The following is a 25,690-nucleotide window of genomic DNA, read 5'->3' on the forward strand; positions in this document are numbered from 1 at the left end:
AATGACATGAGGGTGAATAAATAATAATTAATGAAAATAGAATATATAATTTTCATTTGAGTGAATTATCACTTTAAAATACTGCATTAAAAGAAATAATTATGTGCAAGCTGCCTGGTGAAGTTTACTATCTGGGTTAAAAAAGGATTCGCCATTAAACTGCATGGTTATCGGAAAGAGACAGAATCAATCCACAATAATGTTATTTAAAAAATTTGCAATGTAAATTAGGGATGGACAATATGGCCTAAAATCCATATTGCGATATGCATTGCAGCCTCTTGCGATAACGATATATATTGCAATATAAAAATTATAACAGAACCATTTCAGAACAGGTTACATAGACTCTAAGGAAAGCCAAACTGCTAAATGTATTTTTTTTTTTTTAAAGAAAGAAAGACATTTTTTATGTAGTTTTGAGAACATTTATTGTGCAAAACTGTAATTATACAACATAATGTTGTACAACAGTACAAATTATTTTGTGTAATGCACAGGTACTTTAAATAAAAACATATTTCAAACAAAGTCTCTTACCTACAGCCTAATGTAACGCATTTGGTTTTAAACATTTTGTTCTCTTAATGAAATGAAAACTAGTGTCTTGTTAATAAAGGAACGGATACTGTGAATTAGGGAATAGGGATGTCACGATATCAAAATTCCAGTAGTCGGTACCAATACCATAAAAATTTTACGGTACTCTGTACCAATTTTGGTACCACAGCAAAAAATATTTATTTATTTATTTTTTATTTAACTATTTCATTTAAAAAAAAATTAAATTCAATAAGTTTATTATTTATGATGATAATCATTATAAGTAAATAATACATTAACATTTAAAGGCTGTATGCTGTTTAAAAGTAAACATTGTTTATAAAAAAGATTGAGTGAAAAATAAGCAACCATCTAGGCATTATTATAATTAGTAGAGACAAATTATTATTACATAGCTATCTACTGTAGGCTACAACAGTAGCCTAATATATTCTGTCAATTTATTTCCTTTTATTTTGACGGGTTGCTGTGAAGACCTTTTGAGTGTCTGTGTTAATTTCATGATATGACCGTTTTCTCAAATGAAAGGTAAATTCTCATGAAGTGGCGGTTTATGCGTTCGTGTCCTCATATAGCAGGGTTTTGTTGTAAAAACTTGGCAACCCTGTCTGCACGCACACTGGAATAAGTAGCCTAACGTTATAAGAAAAAGATGAGTGTAAACGATCTTTGCCGGTGTTGTAAAAAAAGAATTTAAGGATACACAGAGTTCTTACCAACACGATCATCATTTCTGAGAGAAATAGTAAAGGTGAATGCATATACGAACAAGTTGTCCATTTAGGATTAGAACAAATTCAACCCAAGCGCCTTTGATGACGTGGATAATTACGTTACTGTTTATCATCTGTCCATCATCGTCTAAAGCCGGCCCTGACAATTTCATTGGTCCGAACAGTTTCTGTTCGGGCATAATTACTTCTCTCCAGACCGAACTGCCCGAGTTAAAATGTTGTGGGCGGGGCTAAGTTCGGCTGGCATCCAGGCTAGTGACACACGGCAGAGACTACAAAGACAGCAAGCGAGTGTCACGCGTATGTGCACGCCCGCGCATCTGCGCTCGTCATTCACAGCAGAACATGCAGGAGTATTTAAATAGTATTTTGCAGTTTGCAATTATTTGAGGTGGTAGAACATATTACCGGTAGTCGTGTTACCTCTCTTAGCCGGAGCTGTTTCCCCACACACTCTACAGAGTATAGTTTGCTGTTGCTCGTCGGACGGCTTAAATCCGAAGTCCAAATAATGGATGTTGCACCGGTCTTTTTCACCAGCTCCTCCGTTTCGCTTTCAGCTATGTTTACTCAAGATGACGAATACGATGATGCGTTGCAGCCAGTTGCAGCTCGTGGCTCTAAATTTCACGGGTAGATTGCGTCATCAACATGCATTATCGCAAATTAAAATCTCTATCGTAGGCCAATTTTGTATCGTTTCTATTGCATATCGTTTATATCGGCCATTACTAATATAAATGTGTTAAGTGTTGAAGTCAACATAAAACGTGTTTGCTGCACATTTTAATCCATATTATTTATTGGATTGTGAAAAGTGGTCTCTATATAACAGGTGGTTGCAGTGAATGGGTTGAAAGTACAAGCGCCTGTTGAAATCCGTAGAAAAGAAAAGTTGATTCAGAGGCAAAACAAGTGCATGGAGTGCAACATTGGGATTCCAGAAATAAAAAAACTCCAGTCATTTTCCCTATAGGGAAATTGATTTTGAAACATAACTTATAAACCTTTAAAGACAGCCCTACTGTGAGCCACGGGATGTTAATCAATGGTATTTGCTTTTGCTTTTGCATTATTTCAGCTTATTTTTAAAAATATTTTTTTTTTAAAAGTGGCAATCCTGTTGAAAAACTACATTACCCATGATGCTGTAGAGAAAATTACACCAATCAGGGAACTCTCAAAATACTGAAATGTTTATTATATACATGCATATTTTGCTGTAAACTTAAAATATATTGATTTTGTTCAAATCAACATTTATAAATGAGTAGTTTTATATTTCTCGTTTTTAATTTGATTATGCTGTTTGCTATGCTTCATGGGATTGTAGTTCTTTCCCTCACTAAAGCAGGTAAGTACACAGTCTTGTACCTTTTTATCTTTTTGTCTGATTTTCAAAAACTTTTCTACTTTTCTACTGTTTTGCTTGTAGTGTTGTGATTCACCTCGTAGCTGGTAAACTCTTTTACAAAAACTATTTTAAGTTCTCTATGGGAAGAATTAAGAAAAAATACTTACGGAACAGTACCGCTGAAAAAGAGGACTGGCACTGTTGCACTCTATACATTTTAGAAACAAGATTACAATTTATTCATTAAAATAACATGCTCTGATAAAATGTATTAAAGCAAATACCATCCATTTTGATTTCATGTTGACTTTGGCCATGTTAATAAATATGTAGCCTGACAAGTCAGACCCACATGTTGGGTCTGGGAAACTCACCATTGGCAGGGCTCAATCCGAGGGGCGGGATAAACGTTTTTCTTTTAAATTCCCTCTGCACGCAATAGGATAGCGCTACAACCAACCAGAGCAACGCAGAAGGTGAAGTGGAGCTAGTTGATAGATTAAACTTTCCCCGTATCCGGTCGGCAAAACTCAGAACACATCTTCCTTTCTTAAGAATGACTTCAGTGTCGTTCTTTCCTCAAAGAAAAGCTTAACTCCAAGTCTTCCAGAGTCGCAGCCAAAGCCGATTCGAAAGACCACTGTTCGCCAGCTTCTTTGTTTATAAGTAGCACGCGGAACCGCCGCAACTCTGCCGTCATTATGTTAAGCCCGCCCACCGACTCTATACATGATGTGATTGGCCTGACCAGAGTTTGGTTTTTCCAGCTCGCAAGCCAACGGAGAGTTGCTAGACTACCCTGGCTGCAAATTAGATTTGCTGCCGCTAGGGTGCATCTAGATTTTCTAGACTAATAAATGTGTGCATTTGTAGTCATTTGGAGTGTGAGATGAGAGTATACTATAAAACAGATTATCTCACCCTCATCCTCACACTTTGTAGCAAATCCTTCCCTTGTGGGTCAAAATGACTCGAAGCCCTAAAATTATACTTAATTTTATTTTTTTTTTGTCCAGAAAGCTTATTTCATAAAAAAAAATTCTATAATAATTTTTCTATTTTGAATGCAATTTATTGGGAGTTTTGTTTTTTTATATTCTATTTAACTTTTCAAATTACTAGATTTTATCAATAAATAATAAATAAATGGAAATTTAAGCCCATTCTTAACGTTCTTTCAACCTAAAATCAAAATAACACAATTTCATGCATAAGCCTTTTAATTTCAGCTCAAAATATCTTACATTGGGTGTCTTTGCCGACCTCTTGTGGAAAAAAGATAATATAACATGATTTTTCATGCCATCTTGCCACTAGATGGCCCTATAGCTCCGCTGGGTCCTAAAGTCAGTTCTTCAGTTTATCTGATCAGTATGCATTCAGATACGCATGTAGGCATTTATAATGTTTTGGTAAAGATTTGAAAATTTTAGTTTGAATTGAGCATTTTTAGTTTTTTCTATGTGTACTGAAGCATTGCTCGCATTCCATTAACTCTATGGGGGTCAAATTGACCCGCGAGGGGAGGGTCTGTTACTTTTTTTAACAAGACTTTTTTAACAAAACTCCTTGAATCCAGTCAATTTTTTTTTGTGCATTTGGGGTTCAAGTGCGACAAAAGTCCTAAGCCCCACTCCGATGAACACTCAATTTTTTTTTTTTAATTCTTCAATTCGTTTTGGGTCAAATTGACCCAAGGGAAGGATGAGGGTTAAAGGTAGCTAGCCTCTCAGAAACAAACAAGAGGCTAGCAATAGCAAGCTAGCTTCGAATACATGAGACCCTCCCTCCAGAGTGCTCTCCAAAGCCACGCCTCGTTCAAAACACATGAAAGCACACAGCAGAGCCTGCAAAGCATCACAAGACGAGAAACAGCGTTAAATTACCTTTGATAGTGTTATCGTTGATAGTGTTGACATAAAAATGCATAAAGCTGAGTCTGAGGATGTGAAAAGCTCTGGGTAGAACGTCACGGGATACCATCTCTATTAGGGCTGTAACGATTTGACCAAAAATAAAAACCTCAATTAATTGAACATTTGACCTCGATTACGATTAATGAACGATTATTTTGATTTTTTTTTTTTTGCCCTCATAAGGTTTTTGAGCAAGTTCACTGATAAGGTTTGTACTGTAAATATTTTCTACTATTAAAGGTGGATTTTTTTTTTCTAATGAAAAAGTGCATTTCTTTGTGATTTTAAAGTACTTGAAGGAAACGGTTCACTTTCAGCAGTTATTGTCTATGGGGCAGATTTCTGTTTGTTGTACATCAGATAGATACATTAGCACATAGGCCTACATTACATTTATTAGATTGGATTAATGTGTGTGTGTGTGTGTGTGTGTGTGTGTGTGTGTGTGTGTGTGTGTGTGTGTGTGTGTGTGTGTGTGTGTGTGTGTGTGTGTGTGTGTGTGTGTGTGTGTGTGTGTGTGTGTGTGTGTGTGTGTGTGTGTGTGTGTGTGTGTGTGTGTGTGTGTGTGTGTGTGTGTGTGTGTGTGTGGGCATGTTTTTGTGAAATATCAGGACACAAATGTGTATAATGACATGGGTATGACATAGGTATTACAAAAAGAGGGTGAAATATGAGGACGTTCCCATGTCCTCACTTTTCAAAATGCTTATAAATCACACAGAATGAGTTTTTTTTCACAGAAAGTGAACTGCACAGTCTCCTGTGAGGGCTAGGTTTAGGGGCAGGGGCAGTGTAAGGGGATAGAAAATACGGTTTGTACGGTATAAAAACCATTACGCCTATGGAATGTCCTCACATTTCACAAAAACAAACGTGTGTGTGTGTGTGTGTGTGTTACTCATACCGTCTTTATTCATTATGAAGCTGCTGTACTTACTTCAAAGGTATTAAAATACATGCCTATAACGGTTGAGTTTCTAAGCTACTTTAGTGACTTTACTTTAGTCACAGGACAGCTGACACTGCGTTCACTGCACGCGATCTGCCTTCAGGGCGCGCGCGTTGTGAGAGACGCGACACGGCTCGGCTCTCTGTCACAGAAAAAAGCTGAGCACTGAACGGAGAAGTTTTCCGTATTTTTGTTTTTGAATAGTGCACAATCGCGTTAAATGTTGAAACTGGCAAGCCTTTAGTTTAAACGCATACTTGACAAACTTTATGAGCACGAAAGTGAAAGCGATCTGGCTTCGGGGCTTGCGCGCGCCGTCTCTCTCTCTGTGTGTGTGTGTGTCAGCGCGTATAGGCTATAAGAACAGCAATTCACTGACCTGTATAAACTGTGCAAAACATGCAGTTACTATAGTGATTCTGGGCATCTATAAACACAGATTACCGCTCCTGCATCTCTGTGTGCCTGCAAACTGCACTTGCTGTGACTGACGGGGCGGAGTCACGTGAAAACCAAAATAACCGACATGGGAAAAATACGTCGGTTAGAGGTTCTGAATGTCGGTTTCGGTTATTTTTCGATTAATCGTACAGCCCTAATCTCTATGCAGCATAATCTTGTTGTTTTGGGTCAGAAGGAACTGTAAAAGATGGCTGTTTGTGGTGCTCAGTGACTGTGATATCTGCGCGAACAGGGTGCGTGGAGGTATGGAAATACATATGTTGGCAGGCAGGACATTGTATCATTGTATTCGGAATTATGTGAAGAGAGTTTCAATCAGTATTACAAAAAGTGTTTGAAAAAAATTGCCTACCCTACCTTTTTAGTTTTACACTGTAACTAGTGCCTGCAGCTGTTTCAGGGCTAATCCAGAAACCCAATTCTCTCTCTTTCACACGGTCTTCTTTCAAATAAATTTTTGCTTCGAATCAATTCATTCGAGTTGATTGGTTTGACCAGGCTTAGTCTTTTAAGAAAATAAATGATTAGAATGCTTTTACACGTGTGGTGAACCTATGTGCTTTTGAGGGAGGGCTGTTCTCTGCTTTTGAAAAACATGTTAAATGTTCGAATGCACCTGCATAATGGCATTACACATTATATCCTTTTTTAAATGTGCACACCCCCCCTTTCCCGTTCTACTTCCCTTTGTAGTTTCTGAGCCATATGAGGACCACCTCCCATTCTTTCCCCTTTCCTCTCTGTGACTCTTTATATGTAATTTTCCTTCTCTCTATTCACCTTTCTGTGTGTACTGTGGTTTTGGTAATTATGTTTGTGCTGAAGAACAATATGCATGTGGAATTTTATTTATTTATGAAGAACAAATTAAATGAACTAAATTGTATAGGTTTTTGTAAAAAAAAAAATGTATTCACTTTCACAATGTTCTCATTTAGCCAATTGACTTTTATTTTCACTTATTGTCTTTATTTTTAACATTTATTTGCATAGCTCATGCATGTATTTTTTCCTATTCTTATTTTTATTTATTCTTAAACATACTTATTTACAGTTTAGTTTACTGTTATCTAAGTCCTATATATAGGAAATTCAACAAATAAAAAAATAGGAAATTAAACATATATCTGATTGTCCAGCAGGGGGCAGAGGTGCTCTGACACTCGTGTACAGAAGCCTGAGAAGTCTGCAATTACCCACTCACTGCACTGCCGTTCACATTGTCATTATAAAAGAATGCTTCTGAAAGTGCAGTGCCCAAAATAAGTGACAGGTATGTGCAGTTTAATGTGTGTACTGATTCTCTACAAGTATAGTATGTTTGTGCATCTTTAGTACACTTGAGATTTGTGTATTAATTACATTCTTTTTAAAATATAAAAGAGGAAAATAGTGAGTGTCAGCACTGTTTTTCCTTCAAGTTTGAATATTGATATTAGCTGAGCCAAGTTGGACAACAATGAGGAACATTTTCGTCAGCTTTCGTGACTCGCTCACTCACACAAAGCTGTGTGACAGGAAATCTGAAGCATGTTTGTGTTATGCACGCTGGGATGTTATTTTGGTAGTCCTGTGTATTTATAAAAAGGAAGGTCTTTTTTCTACAATAATAATTCACCCTTTTTAAGAACACAAACACCTGCACCTGCTCTCACACAACCAGTACAGTGTACAGATTCAGTGGCATTCAAGCCCTTTTTTATGTTTATCTCACGTGTTCATGACTTCCATAATACTGTCCTAATGGATGGTCAACAGCTGTTAGATGTCTTTTAGAAGCAGTATTATTGAGTCAGCAGTTCTGGTGTGATATGGATAAAAATAAAGAGTTTGGCAAATGTGCTACGTAACGGAGATATGCTGTATCATTTGACCTTAAAAGCACTTTTTATTAAAATTTATATCGGTTTCATCTCATGGCTTTTCATCTTGAGACATACCAAACCTTTAGGGTTTAATTTATATCAATATTGTGCAGCTGAACTAGCATTTCCTGCCAGATTTGACTAAAAAAATGTTTTACCTCGCTTTTCTTTAGATAAGCAATTCCCTCGGGTATAAAAAAAAAAATAGATAGATGGATGGACGGATAGATAGACAGAAGGATAGATACATGGATGGATGGATAGACGGAAGGATAGATGCATGATGGATGAATGGATGGATAGACGGAAAGATAGATACATAGATGGATGGATGGACAGATAGATAGACGGAAGGATAGATACATGGATGGGTGGATGGACAGATAGATGGATGGAGGGATAGATAGACGGAAGGATAGATACATGGATGGACAGATGGATGGGCAGATAGATAGACAGAAGGATAGATACATGGATGGATGGACAGATAGATAGACGAAAGGATAGATACATGGATGGATGGATGGATAGATAGACGGAAGGATAGATACATGGATGGATAGATGGACAGAGATGGATGGACAGATAGATACACTGAAGGATGGATACATGGATGGGTGGATGGATGGGCAGATGGCTGGATGGATAGATAGATGGAAGGATAGATACATGGATGGATGGACGGATAGATAGACGGAAGGATAGATACATGGATGGACAGATAGATAGACGGAAGGATAGATACATGGATGGATGGATAGACGGAAGGATAGATGCATGGATGGATGGATAGATGCATAGATGGATGGATGGATAGACGGAAAGATAGATACATGGATGGATGGATGGATGGACAGATACATGGATGGACAGATAGATAGACGGAAGGATAGATAGACGGAAGGAAGGATAGATACATGGATGGATGGATGTACAGATAGATGATGGACGGATAGATAGACAGACAGACAGACAGATAGACAGATAGATAGACGGAAGGATAGATACATGGACTGATAGATAGACAGAAGGATAGATAGATAGACGAAAGGATAGATAGATACATGGATGGATGGATGGATAGATAGACAGAAGGATAGATAGATAGACAGATAGACGGAAGGATAGATACATGGATGGATAGATGGACAGAGATGGATGGACGGATAGATACACGGAAGGATAGATACATGGATGGATGGATGGATGGACGGATAGATAGATGGAAGGATAGATACATGGACGGATGGATAGATACATGGATAGATGGATGGAAGGAGATAGACGGATAGACAGAGATACATGGATGATGAATGGATGTATGGATGGATGAGCAGATACATGGATGAATGGATAGATAGACAGAAGGATAGATACATGGATGGATAGATGGACAGACGGATCGATAGATGCATGGATAGATGGAGAAAGACGGATAGACAGAGATATATGGATGATTTTATAGACAGATGGATACATGGATGGATGGATAGACAGACAGATGGATAGATACATATATACACAGACAGATATATTAACATTTTATTGTATCATTCAAATAAGACTATTATAAAATAAGATATTACTTTATATAATTATTTAATTTTGTATAATGAGATGTATTACATTAAATTATAAAAAAAATATTTTTAGTATTTTTAAAAAGTATTTATAGATTATGTATTCTTTTAGGCCTGATTAATATATTAGTACACTCAGTGACTGAATCCTATCGACTATGAAAGCATTTTGTCAAAAAGATCATTCCAAAGAATCTATAGGGAATCATGCTGTCAGGGTAGAAGACATGGCCTGAGGCTCCATTTACTACAAGTGGACTTAAAATGTATTGATAGAGGGAGGAGCTAAGGGCAAGGGCAAGGGAGGCAAGGGAGCCGGGAGTGGGGAGATGGAAATGTGTTGTGTGTGTTTGCTGTGATGTAAAGTGTAGTTGTTAAAGGGGAAGAATGGTGGTGTTCATTTGCGTGTGAGGAATGAGAAGTCAGATAAGTGATTGAAAACCGAAAGGGACTACAAGAAGTGTGAAAAAAAAAAACCCTCAAAAGAGGTCAGGAGTGTTTAGCCTGGCTGGTTGAATTAACACAAGGGTCATCAAACCGAGGCATATGACAGGAATAATTAGGAGGTTTCTAGTCAAGTATTGAAGTGTGATTGTGTGCGTTTGTGCGCGTGTACATTGGGAGGCATGTCAGGAATTCATTATGACACCGTCACCTCAGGCTGTCACGCAGCCTTGGCTTTACTGGCCATCAGAAACCATCAGAAAAATAAATAAAGCATGTTAGTGGAAATGAGAAGTGAAAATAAAACCTAAAATGAACATCAGCACTAAATTAAATTTCCTGTATGTCACTTATTTTTATATAGAGCGGTTTTGTGATAATCCAGTTCTCACAGTACATGTGAAAAACAGGAAGTAAATTACTAATTCCCCATATATATATATATATATATATATATATATATATATATATATATATATATATATATATATATATATAAACAATATTTACTCTTTTGATTCTAAACGCCATATACACAGCTATTCAAAAGTTTGAGGTTGGTACAATGTTTTAATATTTTTGAAAGTATCTAATGCTTACCAAGACTGCATTTATTTGATCAAAAAATACAGTAAAAAATGTAATGTTGAAAAAAATCATTTTAAAATATTTTCATGTTGTTTATTTATGTGATGTCAAAGCTGAATTTTCAGCATCATTTATTCCAGGCTCAAGTGTCACATGATCCTTCTAATAGATTTGCTGCTCACTAAACATTTATTATTAACATCAATTTTGAAAACTTTGTGCTGCGTAATATTTTTGTGGAAACTATGAAACATGTTTTCAGGTTCCACAAAACACAATTTTTTTGAGTATAAATATTTTTTATCTTTACTAACACTTTTGATCAATTTAACGTGTCCTTGCTGAATAAAAGTATTAATTTTGTATTCAATTCTGAACCCTTCTGAACTTTTGAGCAGAAGTATATACTGTATATTTGCATAAATGTATATTTGTAAGGGTAAAAAACACCATGGCAATACAGGGGTTCTTAGCTTGAGAAATAAATACATATTAGTAATTACCATGGTACTACATAGGTATGTCCAAAAACCCATGGTGTTACCAATGTACTTTGTTGTTGTACAGTGAAGAGTTTTATATTTCCCCTATTGGCTTTGTTTCATCATCCAAAAGTGTGAGAATATTGTAGGTGGTGACAATGCCCCCCCATCCCCTTCCCTTCCCCCACAAATCACTGACTCATCTGTATTCCTCTTCTGTCTCCCATGTGGCCCGGTCCTTTCGTCACATGACCGGTGTGTGCCCTCCAATAGAATCAGCCTCATTTTCAACCCTCCACTGAATTATAATGATACGTGGACTCAGACGACCCGACCAATCAGGGGAGGAGAGCTGGCATTCTCCAAATATCATACCCCACTCATCAATATTCCTCTAGTTTATCCTCCCAAGTCTCACCCCACCCCTTTATCCAAAACCCCCACCCCCTGTTTGTTGGCCCACTCCTCCAGCAACACAATAGGGGTAATTGTCCATGCAACACACACGCATTGGCACATAAAGACGGACAGACAAGAGCGTGTGGCGTTTCCCTGCCATATGCCGTCCCTCCTCTGGAATGTGATTATCCTCTGTGGAGAAAAAAACAGAGGCTGAGCGGAAAACAGTGTGCGGGGGAAACAAGTTGGGGAGGAAAGAAAAAAGGAGGAGGAGTAAAGCAAGTGTATAGAGAGCGAGAGAGAGAGAGAGAGAGAGAGAGGAAGGATGGAGGATGCAGTGTGTGTGGCAGCACGGCTAGAGAGGGAGGGTTCATGAGAGGGCTGTTCAGTCTGGTGTGGTTCTCTGGATAAGAACGACGGTCCCGTTCCTCTGGAGAACTGAAGTGGAAATCTCTTTGGCACACACACACACACACACTGCTGCCATCTCGAAATCGACAAAGACTCACTTCAGGTCAGTGCTTTTATCTTTTGCGTTCCAAACAGCTGACCACAGTTGAGAAGGGCTGTGGCTCTTGAAGCTCTTCAGGTTTACCGCAGCAGACTATACGGTTTAGTCTTTCAAGTCTAGAATGGAAACCTGTGCTGCTTTGAACACGAAAGCATGTTTATGTGTGACATTTTAATCTAGGAAGTCACGTTTATAATTGTGCAGACACTGAAGCAGCGGTGTGTGTGTGTGTGTGTGTGTGTACGTGGGTGGATGTGAACGGTGCTTTTAAACGGTGTAAAACCTAAAGCAATAACACATTTAAACCTGCATTTTGTTGTGCTCGAGTCACAGCAATGAGCATTCCTGTGGTGAATCAGCCATACAAATGCAAACACAGACACAGATGCAGAAACAGATGGATGTGGAAACAGGTCAGGGTGCTTTTTGGCAGCAGGTGGAGATCTGTGTGTGTGGGTGTGAAAGGTGTGTGATCAGTGTCCAGCCACAGGCAAATACCAGACCGCTATCAGATTAACCAGGGAAGTATCTCTTTACAGGATCAAGGGAGTGTTAAGACTCATTAACAGGCTATTTAACAAATATGTGGTGTACGTAGCCATTACAGACGGCAAAGACTGCTTTAGCACCTCGTTTCAAGCGCATCTCTTTTCTTTTTTTGTCCCTCTTTTTTTTATGTATAAACTTTGTCTCAGTTGTTTATCCTAAAATACATGCATAAAAAGAGAACTTTTGCTATTACACTACTAGTCGAACGTTTGGAATAATATATATTTTTAAAATGTTTTTGAAAGTAGTCTTGATAAGGCTGCATTTATTTGATTTAAAAATACCGTAAAAATAGTAATATTGTGAAATATTAAATTAAAATGACTTCTATTTGAATATATTTTTAAATGTAATTTATTCCTGTGATGGCAAAGCTGAATTTTCTGCAGCCATTACTCCAGTCTTTAATGTTGCATGATCATTCTAATTTATCATTATTATGTTATTATTGGTGCTCAATTATTAATAATGGCTCTTAATATTATCAATGTTGGAGACAGTTTATTAGAATATTGTCCCGCATATTAGAATGATTCCTGAAGGATCATGTGACGCTGAAGACTGGAGTGATGAATCTTAAAATTCAATATATTAAAATGGAAAACAGTTAAAGCTGCTGTCCGTAACTTTTTTTGTGTTCAAGATTTACAAAAATGATATTATGAGAATGTACAACATCATGAATCCATTTTCCAAATCGTGTTTTTGTCTTACCCTGAATCATTATGGTACACTTATAAGAAGTGTTAATATTGGGACTATTTCAGAGCGGTCTGGTGGGAACCGCTGCGGAGGAGCACAGTCCCTGCGTGACTCGCCATAGACATAAACAGAGAAGTAGCTCCGACTGCAATGTTCTTCCGCAAGACGCATTCAGTTCTGTTTCTTAAATGCTAGAACGCAAAAAGTTATGGACTGCAGCTTTAATTAAATTAAGAATACTTAACAATATTACTGATTTTGCTGTATTTTTGTAACAAATAACTGCAGCCTTGGTGTGCATAAGAGACACAAACTTCAAAAAATCTGAATTATTCTAAAATTTTGACCAGTAGTCTATATTTAACACTATTATAGTGTAATATCATCAAATAATATGGCCTTGACTTACATTAGTTTGTGACATTATTCAAATCTAGGGGTGTTGTTTTTCTAATTGCTCTTTCTAATCTTATTTCTGTGTAGAAGAAACTATTAAGATAGTAATGCAGTCTAGTTTGTCATTTTCCTCACCTAAGGTTTGTGGCATCCATCTACGCAGCCTTGTGTGAGCGATGGGTTGATGACCTCACTCACTGACACCCACACTGTCTCATACTGAGAAAGGATGCACAGAAATGTCGTTGTATTATTATCTGCTTTTCACTGTTAAACATGTGACCGCTTTCAGTTGTGAAGTTAATCATGCACACAAGCAAGAAGCGAAAAGCAGAACTTTGCTGCAGGAAAGTGCCATAAAAACAAGCTCAAAAAAGAGAACAGAGCATCACAGAATTCTGTTAGGACTGTTGTTATTCATAATCAGATCTCATAGTATTTTTTTATTATTATATAAAATACTATTCTGAAATTATTTTCAAAACATGCCCAAATTTGTTCACGCAGGCCTATTTATTTTCATACTTGGGGTTAGGGGTTTGTTTGAATAACTTAAGTACTAAATGTTGGCTCCAGCACCATTTGTTCTACAGACATGAATAATGCTTCGCATTGTGCGGTTTATTTATGAAAGGTGTGTTGACTTACAGTTTTTGTCTGGGAGATTTATAAAACAGGTGAAAAAATCCCATAGACTTACATTGGGGGAGGGACTTGAGACATATTAGGGACAACAGTAATATCATTTGACAGTAGGAATCCACTTACAAGAGCAACCACCCAGAACCTAATTCCAATGCTCTAAAAACAGCCATAACACCTTAGCAACTGCATAGCAAGACCATGGCAACCACAGCACTGTAGCATCATAGTGGTGACTTTTACACAGGCAAGCACTCGCATTTCTCTCATTTAATAAATACAACTGCACATGTTCTTGCTTAGATGACAAAACAATTATGCTTTACGGTTTAAAAGTTATCAGTCAACATGCTGAAAATTTGAAGGCAGACAAAAGTCTAAGATTATGAATCATTTCCTGATTATGTCATTTAATACCAACCTTAGTGTTTATAGGTGCCAACCTTAGTATATAGAGTTTCGAAAATGTGCCATCCATTCATTTCCTTTTATAATTCTTTTTAAAACCCATAAGGTTCTACAAAAACTTATATATGGGATAGAAAGAGACTAGAGAGATGAAAGCTGGAAAGTGTGTTGGTTTGCTGATATTATCACACATTAAGACTTCCCTCTCATTGATCCCTCACTCAGCAGCTTTTCTTGACTCCTGTAATTATTCTTTAGTCTCCAGCCGTCAGCAAATTCATGTACTGTACATGCAGACATAATATTTCTGAATGCTTACAAAACTGTGAAAAAAAAATTTAATTCACTGCATTTGGCTTTATATATCTTCTGGGGGTATTGGTAGCACAGTGAATCATCTAAGCTGATGTTTAGAGTGTCTGTTTTTATATAGTAAACATTTACTTACAGTCAGTGTCCGGCGGCTTCTCACATTGGCTGTGAAACCGGTTTTGTGACCGGTGAGGGGAAAGAGTGAACCACAGGAAGAAGAAAAGCTGCTGCATGTTTTGGGTGAGACTTGTAATGCGAGTTGCGCGTGCATTTCCCTGTTGCTTAGCATATTACTGTGTGATTTAAGATGGAGAAACATTTTAGGAATGTGAGAGAAACTCAAACCAAGCCACACCGGGGAACCAGTAGCAGATCAGGTATTTTAATGTCGCATGATCATTCTAATTTATCATTATTGGTGCTCAATTATTAATAATGGCTCTTATTATTATCGAGGTTGGAAACAGTTTTTGCTGCTTACTATTTTAGTGGAAACCGTGATACTTTTGTTTAATGATTCTTTGAATTTTGATCAATTGAATGTGTCCTTGCTAATTAAAAGCATTCACAAACTTCATCATGCCATTTATAGAGTATATATCTGTTGGTATATGTTATCTATCTGATCGTTTCATCTTTTGGACAGTTTGCTGTAAGTGTCCGTTGCATAAACATAGCCATTATGTTAAGAATGTGTCATAAGTACTAGTATGACTAGTTAATGATTTTTACATTAAAAAATGTCATCATTTAGAAATACATTTTCCATCCTGATTTTAGCCAAAGACTATAGATATAGAAAGACCTATTAGTTATGAATGGGAGAAACTGCAATACGCAATATGGTGGAATACTTCCCGCCTTCAAGGTAAAAGAGCCAATCGCTGATTGATAATAAAGTCATTATGTCACTGCAGCTTCCGTTAGAAGCTCTGGTTCCCATAGAAACTTGAAGCTGCGTCAGGAATCGCGTACTGTCTGAGTAAGTACTAGACGGCGATTTGATTTCACCCTGCAACTCAATCTGGAAACCTATACATTCACTTCTACTGCTTCTGTTACACTTTTGCGGGAGCCAATCACAGACTGGCCTATCCAACTGGCGCCCTATTGGCGGGTTTAACACGATGACGGATAGAGAAGCGATGGGTCGTTGCCCGTTGATCATGCCTCTTGTGGTCTGATTGGTTGAAGGACTATCCAATTGCATACAGTCATTTAATTAATGCTCGTTTATCACGCCTCTTGTACAGTAGAAAATACAGAACAGACTCTCCAGACCAATGATCAATCTTAAATTGAATTAAATTGAAGTACTACATTTGAATTTCGTGTCCGTTAAAATGCATTGTGCATGTCCCACACAAGCGCACTGGCTTGTCTAGCCTGAATTTGTTTTTGTTTTTTTAAATGCTATTTGTGCATAAAAACAACATTTATGGGACAGTTCATGTCAGATTTTGTTGCTGATTGGAAATATGTTATTTAGTTGTGAGTTTGCCAAGCCTTTTTTGAGATTTCAGGATTCCTCTGTTCATATAGATAGGACTTGGTCTTGGATGCACGAAATAGCTGGCCGGAGGTGTTGCAAATAGGGCCGCCAATGCCTAGTGAATAGACTTTCCTTGAAAGGGACTTTGTTTTATCCCTCTGATTTGAATGCTCTGTTTGAAGGGGCGTGTCTGCTGTGAGACTTCAGTGTAAACACCCACTGCTGTGATTGGCTGACATCTTTGCATATGAAATAAGTATTAGGCTACATGTGGAACCCTCTCGAATACTTTTACTACAGTTTTACTACAGCTGTCAAAATTAACGAACCGTGAAGTGTTGACTATTGCATTACATCTAGATCACATGGAAAGTTGCAGTGATGAGCATTGAGCAGATGACCGACGGTCTGTTGATCATGTGACTGCAGTGATTGTCGTCATTGCAACGCGATTTCTACACTCTCACGAAATACTTTCACCGTAACTAACAATGCAAACACAATGTAAATGCAGCAAGAGATGCATTGTGTAGTGTAATGGTGCGTTCACACCGGACGCGATTCGCGCGATTCGCGCGAGTGATTTACATGTTAAGTCAATGCAGAGACGCGAAATGGCATTCTGCGGCGCGATTCGCGCGAATGAGGCGGCGAGATTCGCGCGATTCGCGCGATTGAGGCGGCGAGAAGGACGCGACTTGAGCGTTTTGAACGCGCGATTCGCGCGAATCGCGTGAATCGCGCGAAACGCTCAAGTTGAAAAATCTGAACTTTGGCGGATATTTCGCGCCGCGTTAACCAATCAGGAGCTTGCTCTAGTAGTGACAACAATGAAGAGAAAATCTGTATATTGATATCTGGTTCAGACAATATGATTATCACTGTGATAACATTAAATTACATGAAACACAACCCAGTCTCTTTTTGTTAAATGCAAGTTTATGTATGATCAATAATACAAAAGTATCAGTAATGTATAACAAGATACATGAAACAAAGCAACAATGCAGTCAAACATTCAAAGTCAGTGCTAGTAGGCTAACGTTACAACTGCAACGTACAGTTATAGCCTAAAAATATAAAGTAATGAAACTTATCTTTGCCCTCAGCCTAAACGATTTGCCAGGGAACAAATTATAGATCCATGAGACCAAAGATCGGCCGTTACAAGACGAATTATAGCTCGAGACACACCACAGAGACATCAGAGCCAGCGGGAGACGGCAGAAGGACTGGCCGAGGAAAGGTTGCCCTCGCCGGCTTTCACGTGCGCTGAGCGCGCTGTCCGCTGGAGCTCACAGCTCCGACAACGGCAGATAAAATGTTCAAATAGGCACTGTTTATGTAAATAAACCACAGATTTGAGCTTTAAACAACTACATTATCGACTGAAAAAGTCTTAAAACTACGTTTTGTCACACATTAACAGTAGATATGAACAAAAAAAAAGACATGTAAACACAGCCCATGTCAGCCATTTCTCAACGAGACGAGCTGCTGGCGGAAGCCCCGCCCATGACGCGAATTCGCATCTGTTGTGCAGTGAATGTCACACGCGATTCGCGCGAATTTCACGCGCGATTCGCGCGAGTAAACTCAAAATGTACACGCGTCCACCTTCGCGCGATTAGCGCGAATTATTCGCGCGAATCGCGTCCGGTGTGAACGCCACATAAGAGCTTCACTATAACGGGAGTTTTGGCAAGTGTCCAGATAAACTCGCGCTGCGTGATCGACAGATTCAGCCATTATAAAGAGAGCATTCTTTGAAGTAAAAAACTAGGATTATAAATACAGTATCCTATTGCGATTTGTTCTCAAAACAGTTGTTGGTAAAAATGTACGGTACAAACATGCAAGTCAGCACTGACATGACTAGGATGTTTGTTAAAAATAAACTGAATCCATTGACATTGGGATCCTTCAGTTATTAGTATTCTCTTCATTAATTATGAGTATTAAAGTTGTAAGACTGGAGAAACTGGAAAGCCGGAAGAGAGGGTGACTCTCTGAGAAAACAAAGGAAATTAACATTTCAACTTGGTCTGGAATTTAGGGAGTGTGGCAGGAGGAATGCATCTTTTACTCTTTACTCAAGAACATTTGAGGTAATGTATTGATTATCTCTGAATTGATTATGTAATTGGCATGGTACATTTACCCGACTAATAGTAAATTGTTACATTGATTTATTCTGATTTACTCTGGAATTATTAACCCTAGTAGATTACGTTAAATCAATAACACCGCAAATCTACGCTCAGGTTAGAAACGGACTAGAGCACAGTTTCGGTGAAGCAGGGTGCCGCACCAGACTGATGTTCTAGAGCTCCGACTAACACATTGGCATTAGTTACGTATACTTGGATTTTAGAAGCTAATAGGCCCAATGGGTTTTCCGTTTAGAGCAACAGTGTTGTTAGACCAATCTAAATAGGGTAGCCTCAACATCTGATTATTGTAATATTATTCTAACTACGCATGCGTGGGAAACCACAGCATGATTATGCAAAGTTACCATTAGAGGAAGTTAAGTTGGTCACTTGGTTCTATGATAATGGTCATGGTCTCTGGTTAGATATAGTCTAAGTCTTGCCTTAATTAATTATGTTCAGATCTATGGGGATTAAATAATATATTCTATAATGAGCAAAGTGGAGTACGGGGCCCCGTCTAGAATATTAGTCAGTCGCTTCTGTCTAATGACCAAGACTGACGAGTTTGTGATAAAGAGATCGTAATCCAGCCAGTGCGAGACTCGAAGGAGGAACAGGTATAATTTCATTAAAAGGGTTAAAGCTACACTATGTAACTTTTCCGTCAACTAGAGGTCGCCTGTTCAAAACAAAGGCGTAGTTTGATGACGGCACGTTTGAGCGCAGAATCTTGGGACATGTGGTCTTCACCTCACAGCCGGTGGAAAAGAGTCAGGATAGGATTCGGGCAGAAATCATGTTCATGGATGCGATTATGAATATTACTGTAGTATGAAGCAGAGCAGGAGCGAGTGTTGTGGAGCTGAGCAAGGCCGCAGGAACGATTGAAGAGCGGGACTATTATTATGGCATGGTCGCCGGCGCCACTTCCTCTTTTCCAGTCATGAGTTTGAGGTAACGCAACTCTGTTTATCGTATTATATATATCTGAGTGTGTTGAAAAGGAAGTTATGACGTTCACTCGGTGGCTGCTATGACACTTGTTCACACTGCAGTGAGAGGACAGCGTTTCCGCTAAATAAAAAAAACGTTACCCACCGGAAACCGTGGGTAACGCAGATATGACCCAATCGACAGGCGACTCCCTCAAACGCATGGCTCACACATCCCGGTTCCTTGATTAAAATAGCAATTTCTCACGATTTACAAATAGTTGGAAACATTTGGGATATTCTAAGTACTCAACTGAACAAAATATATAACGCTGGCCTAGTGGTTTTTAATATTTTACTACAAAATCTTACATAGTTCACTTTTAAACAGAATAATCAAATGTGTAGTTAAACTATCATACAAATGACCAAATAGCCAATCGGCATTCTAACCTAAATTCAAGGCCATGATAAAATGGAGTCAGATAAAAGTAAATTGGAATTAAATAAAATACCACGCTGAAAAGACCGAACGCGCAGACACCTTCACCCGCTTATGGGAATCCGTCGTTGGGACGATTGGGCGGGCCTAAAACTCGGATTAAATCTAAAGTGCATTAATCACCACCAGTATCATGAAGAAAAAGCAAACAATGACAGCAATTGTGAATGTTCTGAAAGCTTTACACAGATTAAACGCAATCCCCTATTAATTACTATTACTATGCTGTTACAGTAATAATGAAAGTAGCTGCATGCTGTCGTATTTTGGTACAAACCGGTTACTATTTTTGTAATGTTTTGGCTCTTTGTTTATTATGTCAATATTGATTCAGTGCTCGGAGCACAGTTGGTAAATGCAGGATTAATCTGATGTACCATCGCCTTCATGCATTAGTGTTCAGCTCAGTGTTCTGATAGTTGGTTACAATTATCTTAAATGCATTCATACATACTGGAAATTGATTGAGCCTAATTTATGGAAGCATTTATTATTACATCGACCAAATCCATAATTCACTGCCTCATTGAATACCACAATATATACATTCATAATGGCCACTCGACTGTGAACATGATTCATGGCAAATCTACTCTAATGCTCTAACAAGGGTTCCACATAAATGCTGAATTACATGCTACACAGCATCATAAATAACCTCATAAACACGTCATTTTGTATTCAGATTAAAGATGACTGTATTTAACCAAGCAAACTGATTCATTGAGGTGTCATGGAAACAATTTGGATGGTTATCCAGCTCTACATATCTTGGTACTCCATTAAGGGTGCTGATTTGTGCAGCGTTTATTGGAAAAGTCTGTCTTTGATCGCTCATAAAAAAGGCTTTATTTAGGGTCTCACCAGCCCTCTTTCATGTTTGTTAAAGTTTTTTGTTGTGGTTGTTGTGTTAGCTTACAGAAAGTTTTTTTTTTTGGGTAAAGCTTCCATTAAAAATGACTATTATGTGAACATGTGTGTACGTTTGAGTGTGCGGGGGACACCAGATCCTTCTGTCACAAGGGCTCCAGATGGTACAAGGAAAAAGCCTTGCTTTAATCTCATGCCCAGGATAAAATGCACACACCCCGTCCCGCTCACTTTAAACCTATTTAAATGTACATTATACTGTCTGCTTTTGTCACATTCTCTGTTTACTTCCTTAAACATGTGGTATCTTTTACGTTTCCGCTGGTTATACTTTCGTTTGTTGAGTTCTTCATCATTCATCACTGCATTATTTCTCTCTTTTTTTCCCCCAGCCTGTTTAATTGTCTCTCAGTAGTGTAACAGTTTTATATTTTCAGCTGTGCATGTGCGCTTTATAAGCTGCGTGAGTGTCAATGTGTGCCTTCATGCGCACATGTGTGTACAATTGGAAACCACACGCCATTTGTTTACTGTTTGGCTTTCATCTTTTATGTGCATTAGAAATAGAGTATACATTAACACAGCTATCTGATGCCCTAGATATCACAGCAGAATTAATTGCTGGTGCGTCTCTGGGGATTTACTTTTCTTTTGTTTTGCTACAAATGCTGGATTAATGTTCTCTTGTGCTCTCTCCTCACACGCAGACCTTCTGCTCAGTGTTTTTATCATCCAGAATACATTTGTCTGCTTTGTTCTACAGTATAATAGCATACATAATTAGATTTTTTTTACACATTTTTTTTATTTTTATTTTATTGTGAAATTATTTTAAGATTTAAATTTGGTATAATTTGTAGAGGGTCTTTTTCTATTCCATCAGGACAATTCTCTGTGCCCTAAACAAAGTTCATATCAAAATCGTTTGAGTCCTGTGTTGAAGAACTGGCCTGCACAAAAGCCTGACTTGAAATCCATTGAACACCTTTGGCATCAAATCCTCACAACCACTCTGTAAACCCGAATAAGTTGGCAAAACTCAAAAAAATTGAGGTAGTCAGTTACATCAAATCTTTTCAAGTTAAGAATTTTTTTGTTTAGAACTGGCATATTTTTATTTTGTATACATATATTTGAATTGCTCTTAACTTGAAATATTTGAGTAAGTGAATTCATATATTTAACTTAAAATTAAAAGTAGTGGAAACTTTAACCAATTCAATAAATGCCACCTTGCTAATTGATGACAATACTTTGATAGCATTAGCATAGCATAGCACTTGCTGAACGAGTAGAATAATATAAAACATTTAACATATATCTGTTTCCAAACTAAGTTAAGCTCCACTCGTCACCATATGATGGTAACCCTACAAAAAAAATAAGGATACTCTTCTAAACTAGCATAACCAAACATTAAACACTACTAAGTCTCCCAATTAACATTAATCTTGCACCAAAAACATTATATAACACTTCATTTTTAGCATTTACTCTTCCTTTTGAGTGTTATGGCAAAACATGCTGGGAAGTAGAAATCGTTTTCAGAATACCGTTTCAAATAAATTTAAGTTTGTCTAAATGAAAAGAAACAAGTTCATAAATCTCAAAACAATGAAACAATTCAAATGGCTTAAAAAGTGTCCGTTTTGTGAACTCAAAAGAAAAAGAACGTTCAAAATACTCATAAAAGTTAATTTGATTGAACTCATTTGTTTAATTTTGAGTTGGGTCTACTCAAATCAATGAATTATTTTGAGCATTAGGGTTTACACTGCATACACACCGGGCATCAGTGTCAACGCGTGATGGAGGGCGTGTCTGACACTTAGTGCTGATGCGACCGTCATAGTGACAACAGCCAATCATACTACTTTATAATACTAGTTGCATGAACGCAATTGGCTAGCGTCTGTGCTAGGGTTTTTGCATAGGCGAACTGATTTGGAACTTTTCAACGCCAGTGACGCAATGCAACAGAACCCACAATTCAGTTTGGCAATGCATGACGTCACCCATTTAAAGTAAATAAGAAGTGTTGACGCCGACGCCCCGTGTGACTGTGAATGCAGCATTACAGTGCATCATGTTCAACAAGTACATATGAGTGTGCTGTTTCTGGTGTCCACATGTAGTGATCTAGACATGTTCTTGGCAGGTTTAAGATATCTTCCTGTGCTTTTTTTAGCCTACCCACAAGTATCTCAGTATCTCTTTCCCCCCTCATTTTCCATCTGTATCGAGATAATCGTGAAAGATCAAAATATATATATATATATATATATATATATATATATATATATATATATATATATATATATATATATATATATATATATATATATATATATATATATATATATATATATATATATATATATATAATATAATATAATATAATATATAATATATATATAATATATAATATATATATAATATATATATAATATAATATATATATAATATAATATATATATAATATATATAATATATATATATTTTTTGTTGTTGTTTGTTTCTGGAATGTAGTTTCCAGTATTACGTGACACCTGTTCATGTCTCCATTTAAAAAAATATATATTTCAGGCTGCTTGTTGTTTTCGAATGTTTGCAGTACATAAATGCTAATTAACAACTTGGAGGTCCCCAGTGCATCTTGGGAGATATCGTTTTACAGGCTTCAGGTTTTAGGATCAAATTTTAATACCATTAGCGTTGGTCTAGCTATTAGCTGATGCTAATTGGGGTCAGTAAGAAATTAATACTTTTATTCAGCAAGATTGGAAAAAAAGTGGTAAAAATGTTTCTTGAGCACCAAAATCAGCATATTTAAATGATTTCTGGAGGATTTTGTGACTCTGCAGACCATACTTTGTGAATAGTGGCGAGAATAAAACTAAATATTTCTTATGTTGTCTTTCAGATAAAGCTGGCAACCCCAGCTGCTTTCCCTCCAAACAGTCTGATGAAGAGGAACCTTGTGTTGGGGTAAAGATCGCTCAGAACAAAGGTGGGCAATATCCCTCCCTTCCTTTCCTTCTTATTCTGTTTCTTCCTTTCTCTGTTCATTAAGACTTGGAGCTTGGACCCAGGGGAGTGTACCATTTTACTGTATTTGTTGTGTGTCAGAATGAATCTTTCCTTAAAAAACTGTAGCTGTGAGCTGTTGTAATTATGATCTGTTGTAAGAGATAAGATATACTTTTACATGTTATGTAATAGTAGTTTTAAGTGTTATGGAAAGTAATTGGAAATTAATTAATTAATCTTTTGCTTAATGTAAGAGGGTTAACATGGAGATGAATTTGGCGAATTTTACGGTTAATTCAGGCCATATTTGGTGTTTAATGTACAATTATGTGGGGCAGGATCACTGGACCAATGAGATTATATGGTGGGTTGTCATGCATGCCACCACATAAATAGAAACCATGCAATCTACAAAATATCCTTTTGCTTGTTGTTTCTCTGCGGTAAGGACAAACTGCAAGAAATAGAGTAGTGCAGGGATGACGTATTTGTTGTTCCATATTTTTATCTCAACAAAAACCCAATAGATTTTTTCCATTAGTTTTTGGATTATTGCAGAGAATAAGATCTGTGACTAACAATAAGAATCAGAATGAACTTTATTGCCAATATTATTACATACAAGCTTCCACAGCACAGACAGAATGACAGCGATACAGAGATACAAAGACACAGATAATAAAAATATATAACAATATACAACTTTGACAATAGACAATAAGTGTATGTACAGGTATGTTAAATACAAATATAAGGTTATGGTGTGCTAAATAAATATAAGTATAAATAGTGTTTTGTATTGCACGTTTATTGCCCAGTGGGGGCATTAACTGTTCATGAGATGGATTGCCTGAGGAAGGAAACTTACTTTTGTGCCTGGCTGTTCTGGTGCTCAGTGCTCTGTAGCGCCGGCCAGACGGCAACAGTTCAAAGAGGAAGTAGCCTGGATGTGAGGGGTCCAGAGTAGTTTTGGCAGCCCTTTTACTCACTCTGGATGGGTGCAGTTCTTGGAGAGTGGGGAGAGTCGATGATTCTCACAGCAGTCCAGACTGTAGAAGACCGCTGTAGTCTTCTGAGATCTGATTTTCTAGCTGAGCTGAACCAGATAGTTATAGAAGTGCAGACTCAATGACTGCAGACTAGAACTGCATCAGCAGCTCCTGTGGCAGGTTGAACTTCCTCAGCTGGCGAAGGAAGTACAACCTCTGCTGGGCCTTTTTGACAATGGAGTCTATGTGGATCTCCCACTTCAGGTCCTGAGAGATGGTGGTGCTTAGGATACTCAATGTCTCCACTGCTGCCTTGATGTTCATGATGGTGAGTAGGAGAAAAAACCCAGCACTCCCCCCAAAGTCCACAATCATCTCCACTGTTTTGAGCATGTTCAGCTCCAGGTTGTTATGACTGCACCAGAAAGCCAGTTCTTTAACTTCCTGTCTGTAAGCAGCCACATCACTGTCCTTGATGAGGCCGATGAGTGTGGTGTCGTCTGCAAACTTCAGGAGCTAGACAGAGGGGTCTTTTGTGGTGTAGTCCTTGGTGTACAAAAAGAAGAGAAGTGGGGAGAGCACACATCCCTGGGGGGCGCCAGTGCTGATCGTGCAGGTATTGGCTGCTGCCTGTCTGTCAGGAAGTTGGTGATCCACTGACAGATGGAGGAGGGCACAGAGAGCTGGGTTAATTTGGACAGGAGGAGGTTTGGAAAACCTTGTTGACCGCATCATCCACAGACCTGTTTGCTCAGTAAGCAAACTGCAGGGGCTCCAGCAAGAGTCCAGTAATGTCCTTCAGGTAGGCTAACACCAGTCTCTCAAATTATTTCATGACAACAGCTGTTAAGGCAATAGATTT

At 37.8% G+C, this 25,690-nt stretch overlaps 1 protein-coding gene across 3 annotated transcripts in view; it reads left to right on the plus strand.

Moving 5' to 3' along the window:
* fgd4a (FYVE, RhoGEF and PH domain containing 4a) overlaps positions 1–25,690 on the plus strand; it is a 77,463-nt gene that overhangs the window by 11,902 nt on the left and 39,871 nt on the right. For 2 of the 3 annotated variants that reach the window (XM_079825516.1, XM_079825517.1), the window contains one exon: positions 23,733–23,819. In XM_079825516.1, the coding sequence (XP_079681642.1) occupies positions 23,733–23,819 (87 nt within the window). Of the gene's footprint in view, positions 1–11,650; positions 11,852–23,732; positions 23,820–25,690 lie in introns of those variants that run through there. The other variant, XM_079825518.1, reaches the window with a different exon arrangement.

This window comes from Gobio gobio, assembly GCF_949357685.1.
Source record: "Gobio gobio genome assembly, chromosome: 9".
Taxonomy (NCBI): Eukaryota; Metazoa; Chordata; class Actinopteri; order Cypriniformes; family Gobionidae; genus Gobio; species Gobio gobio.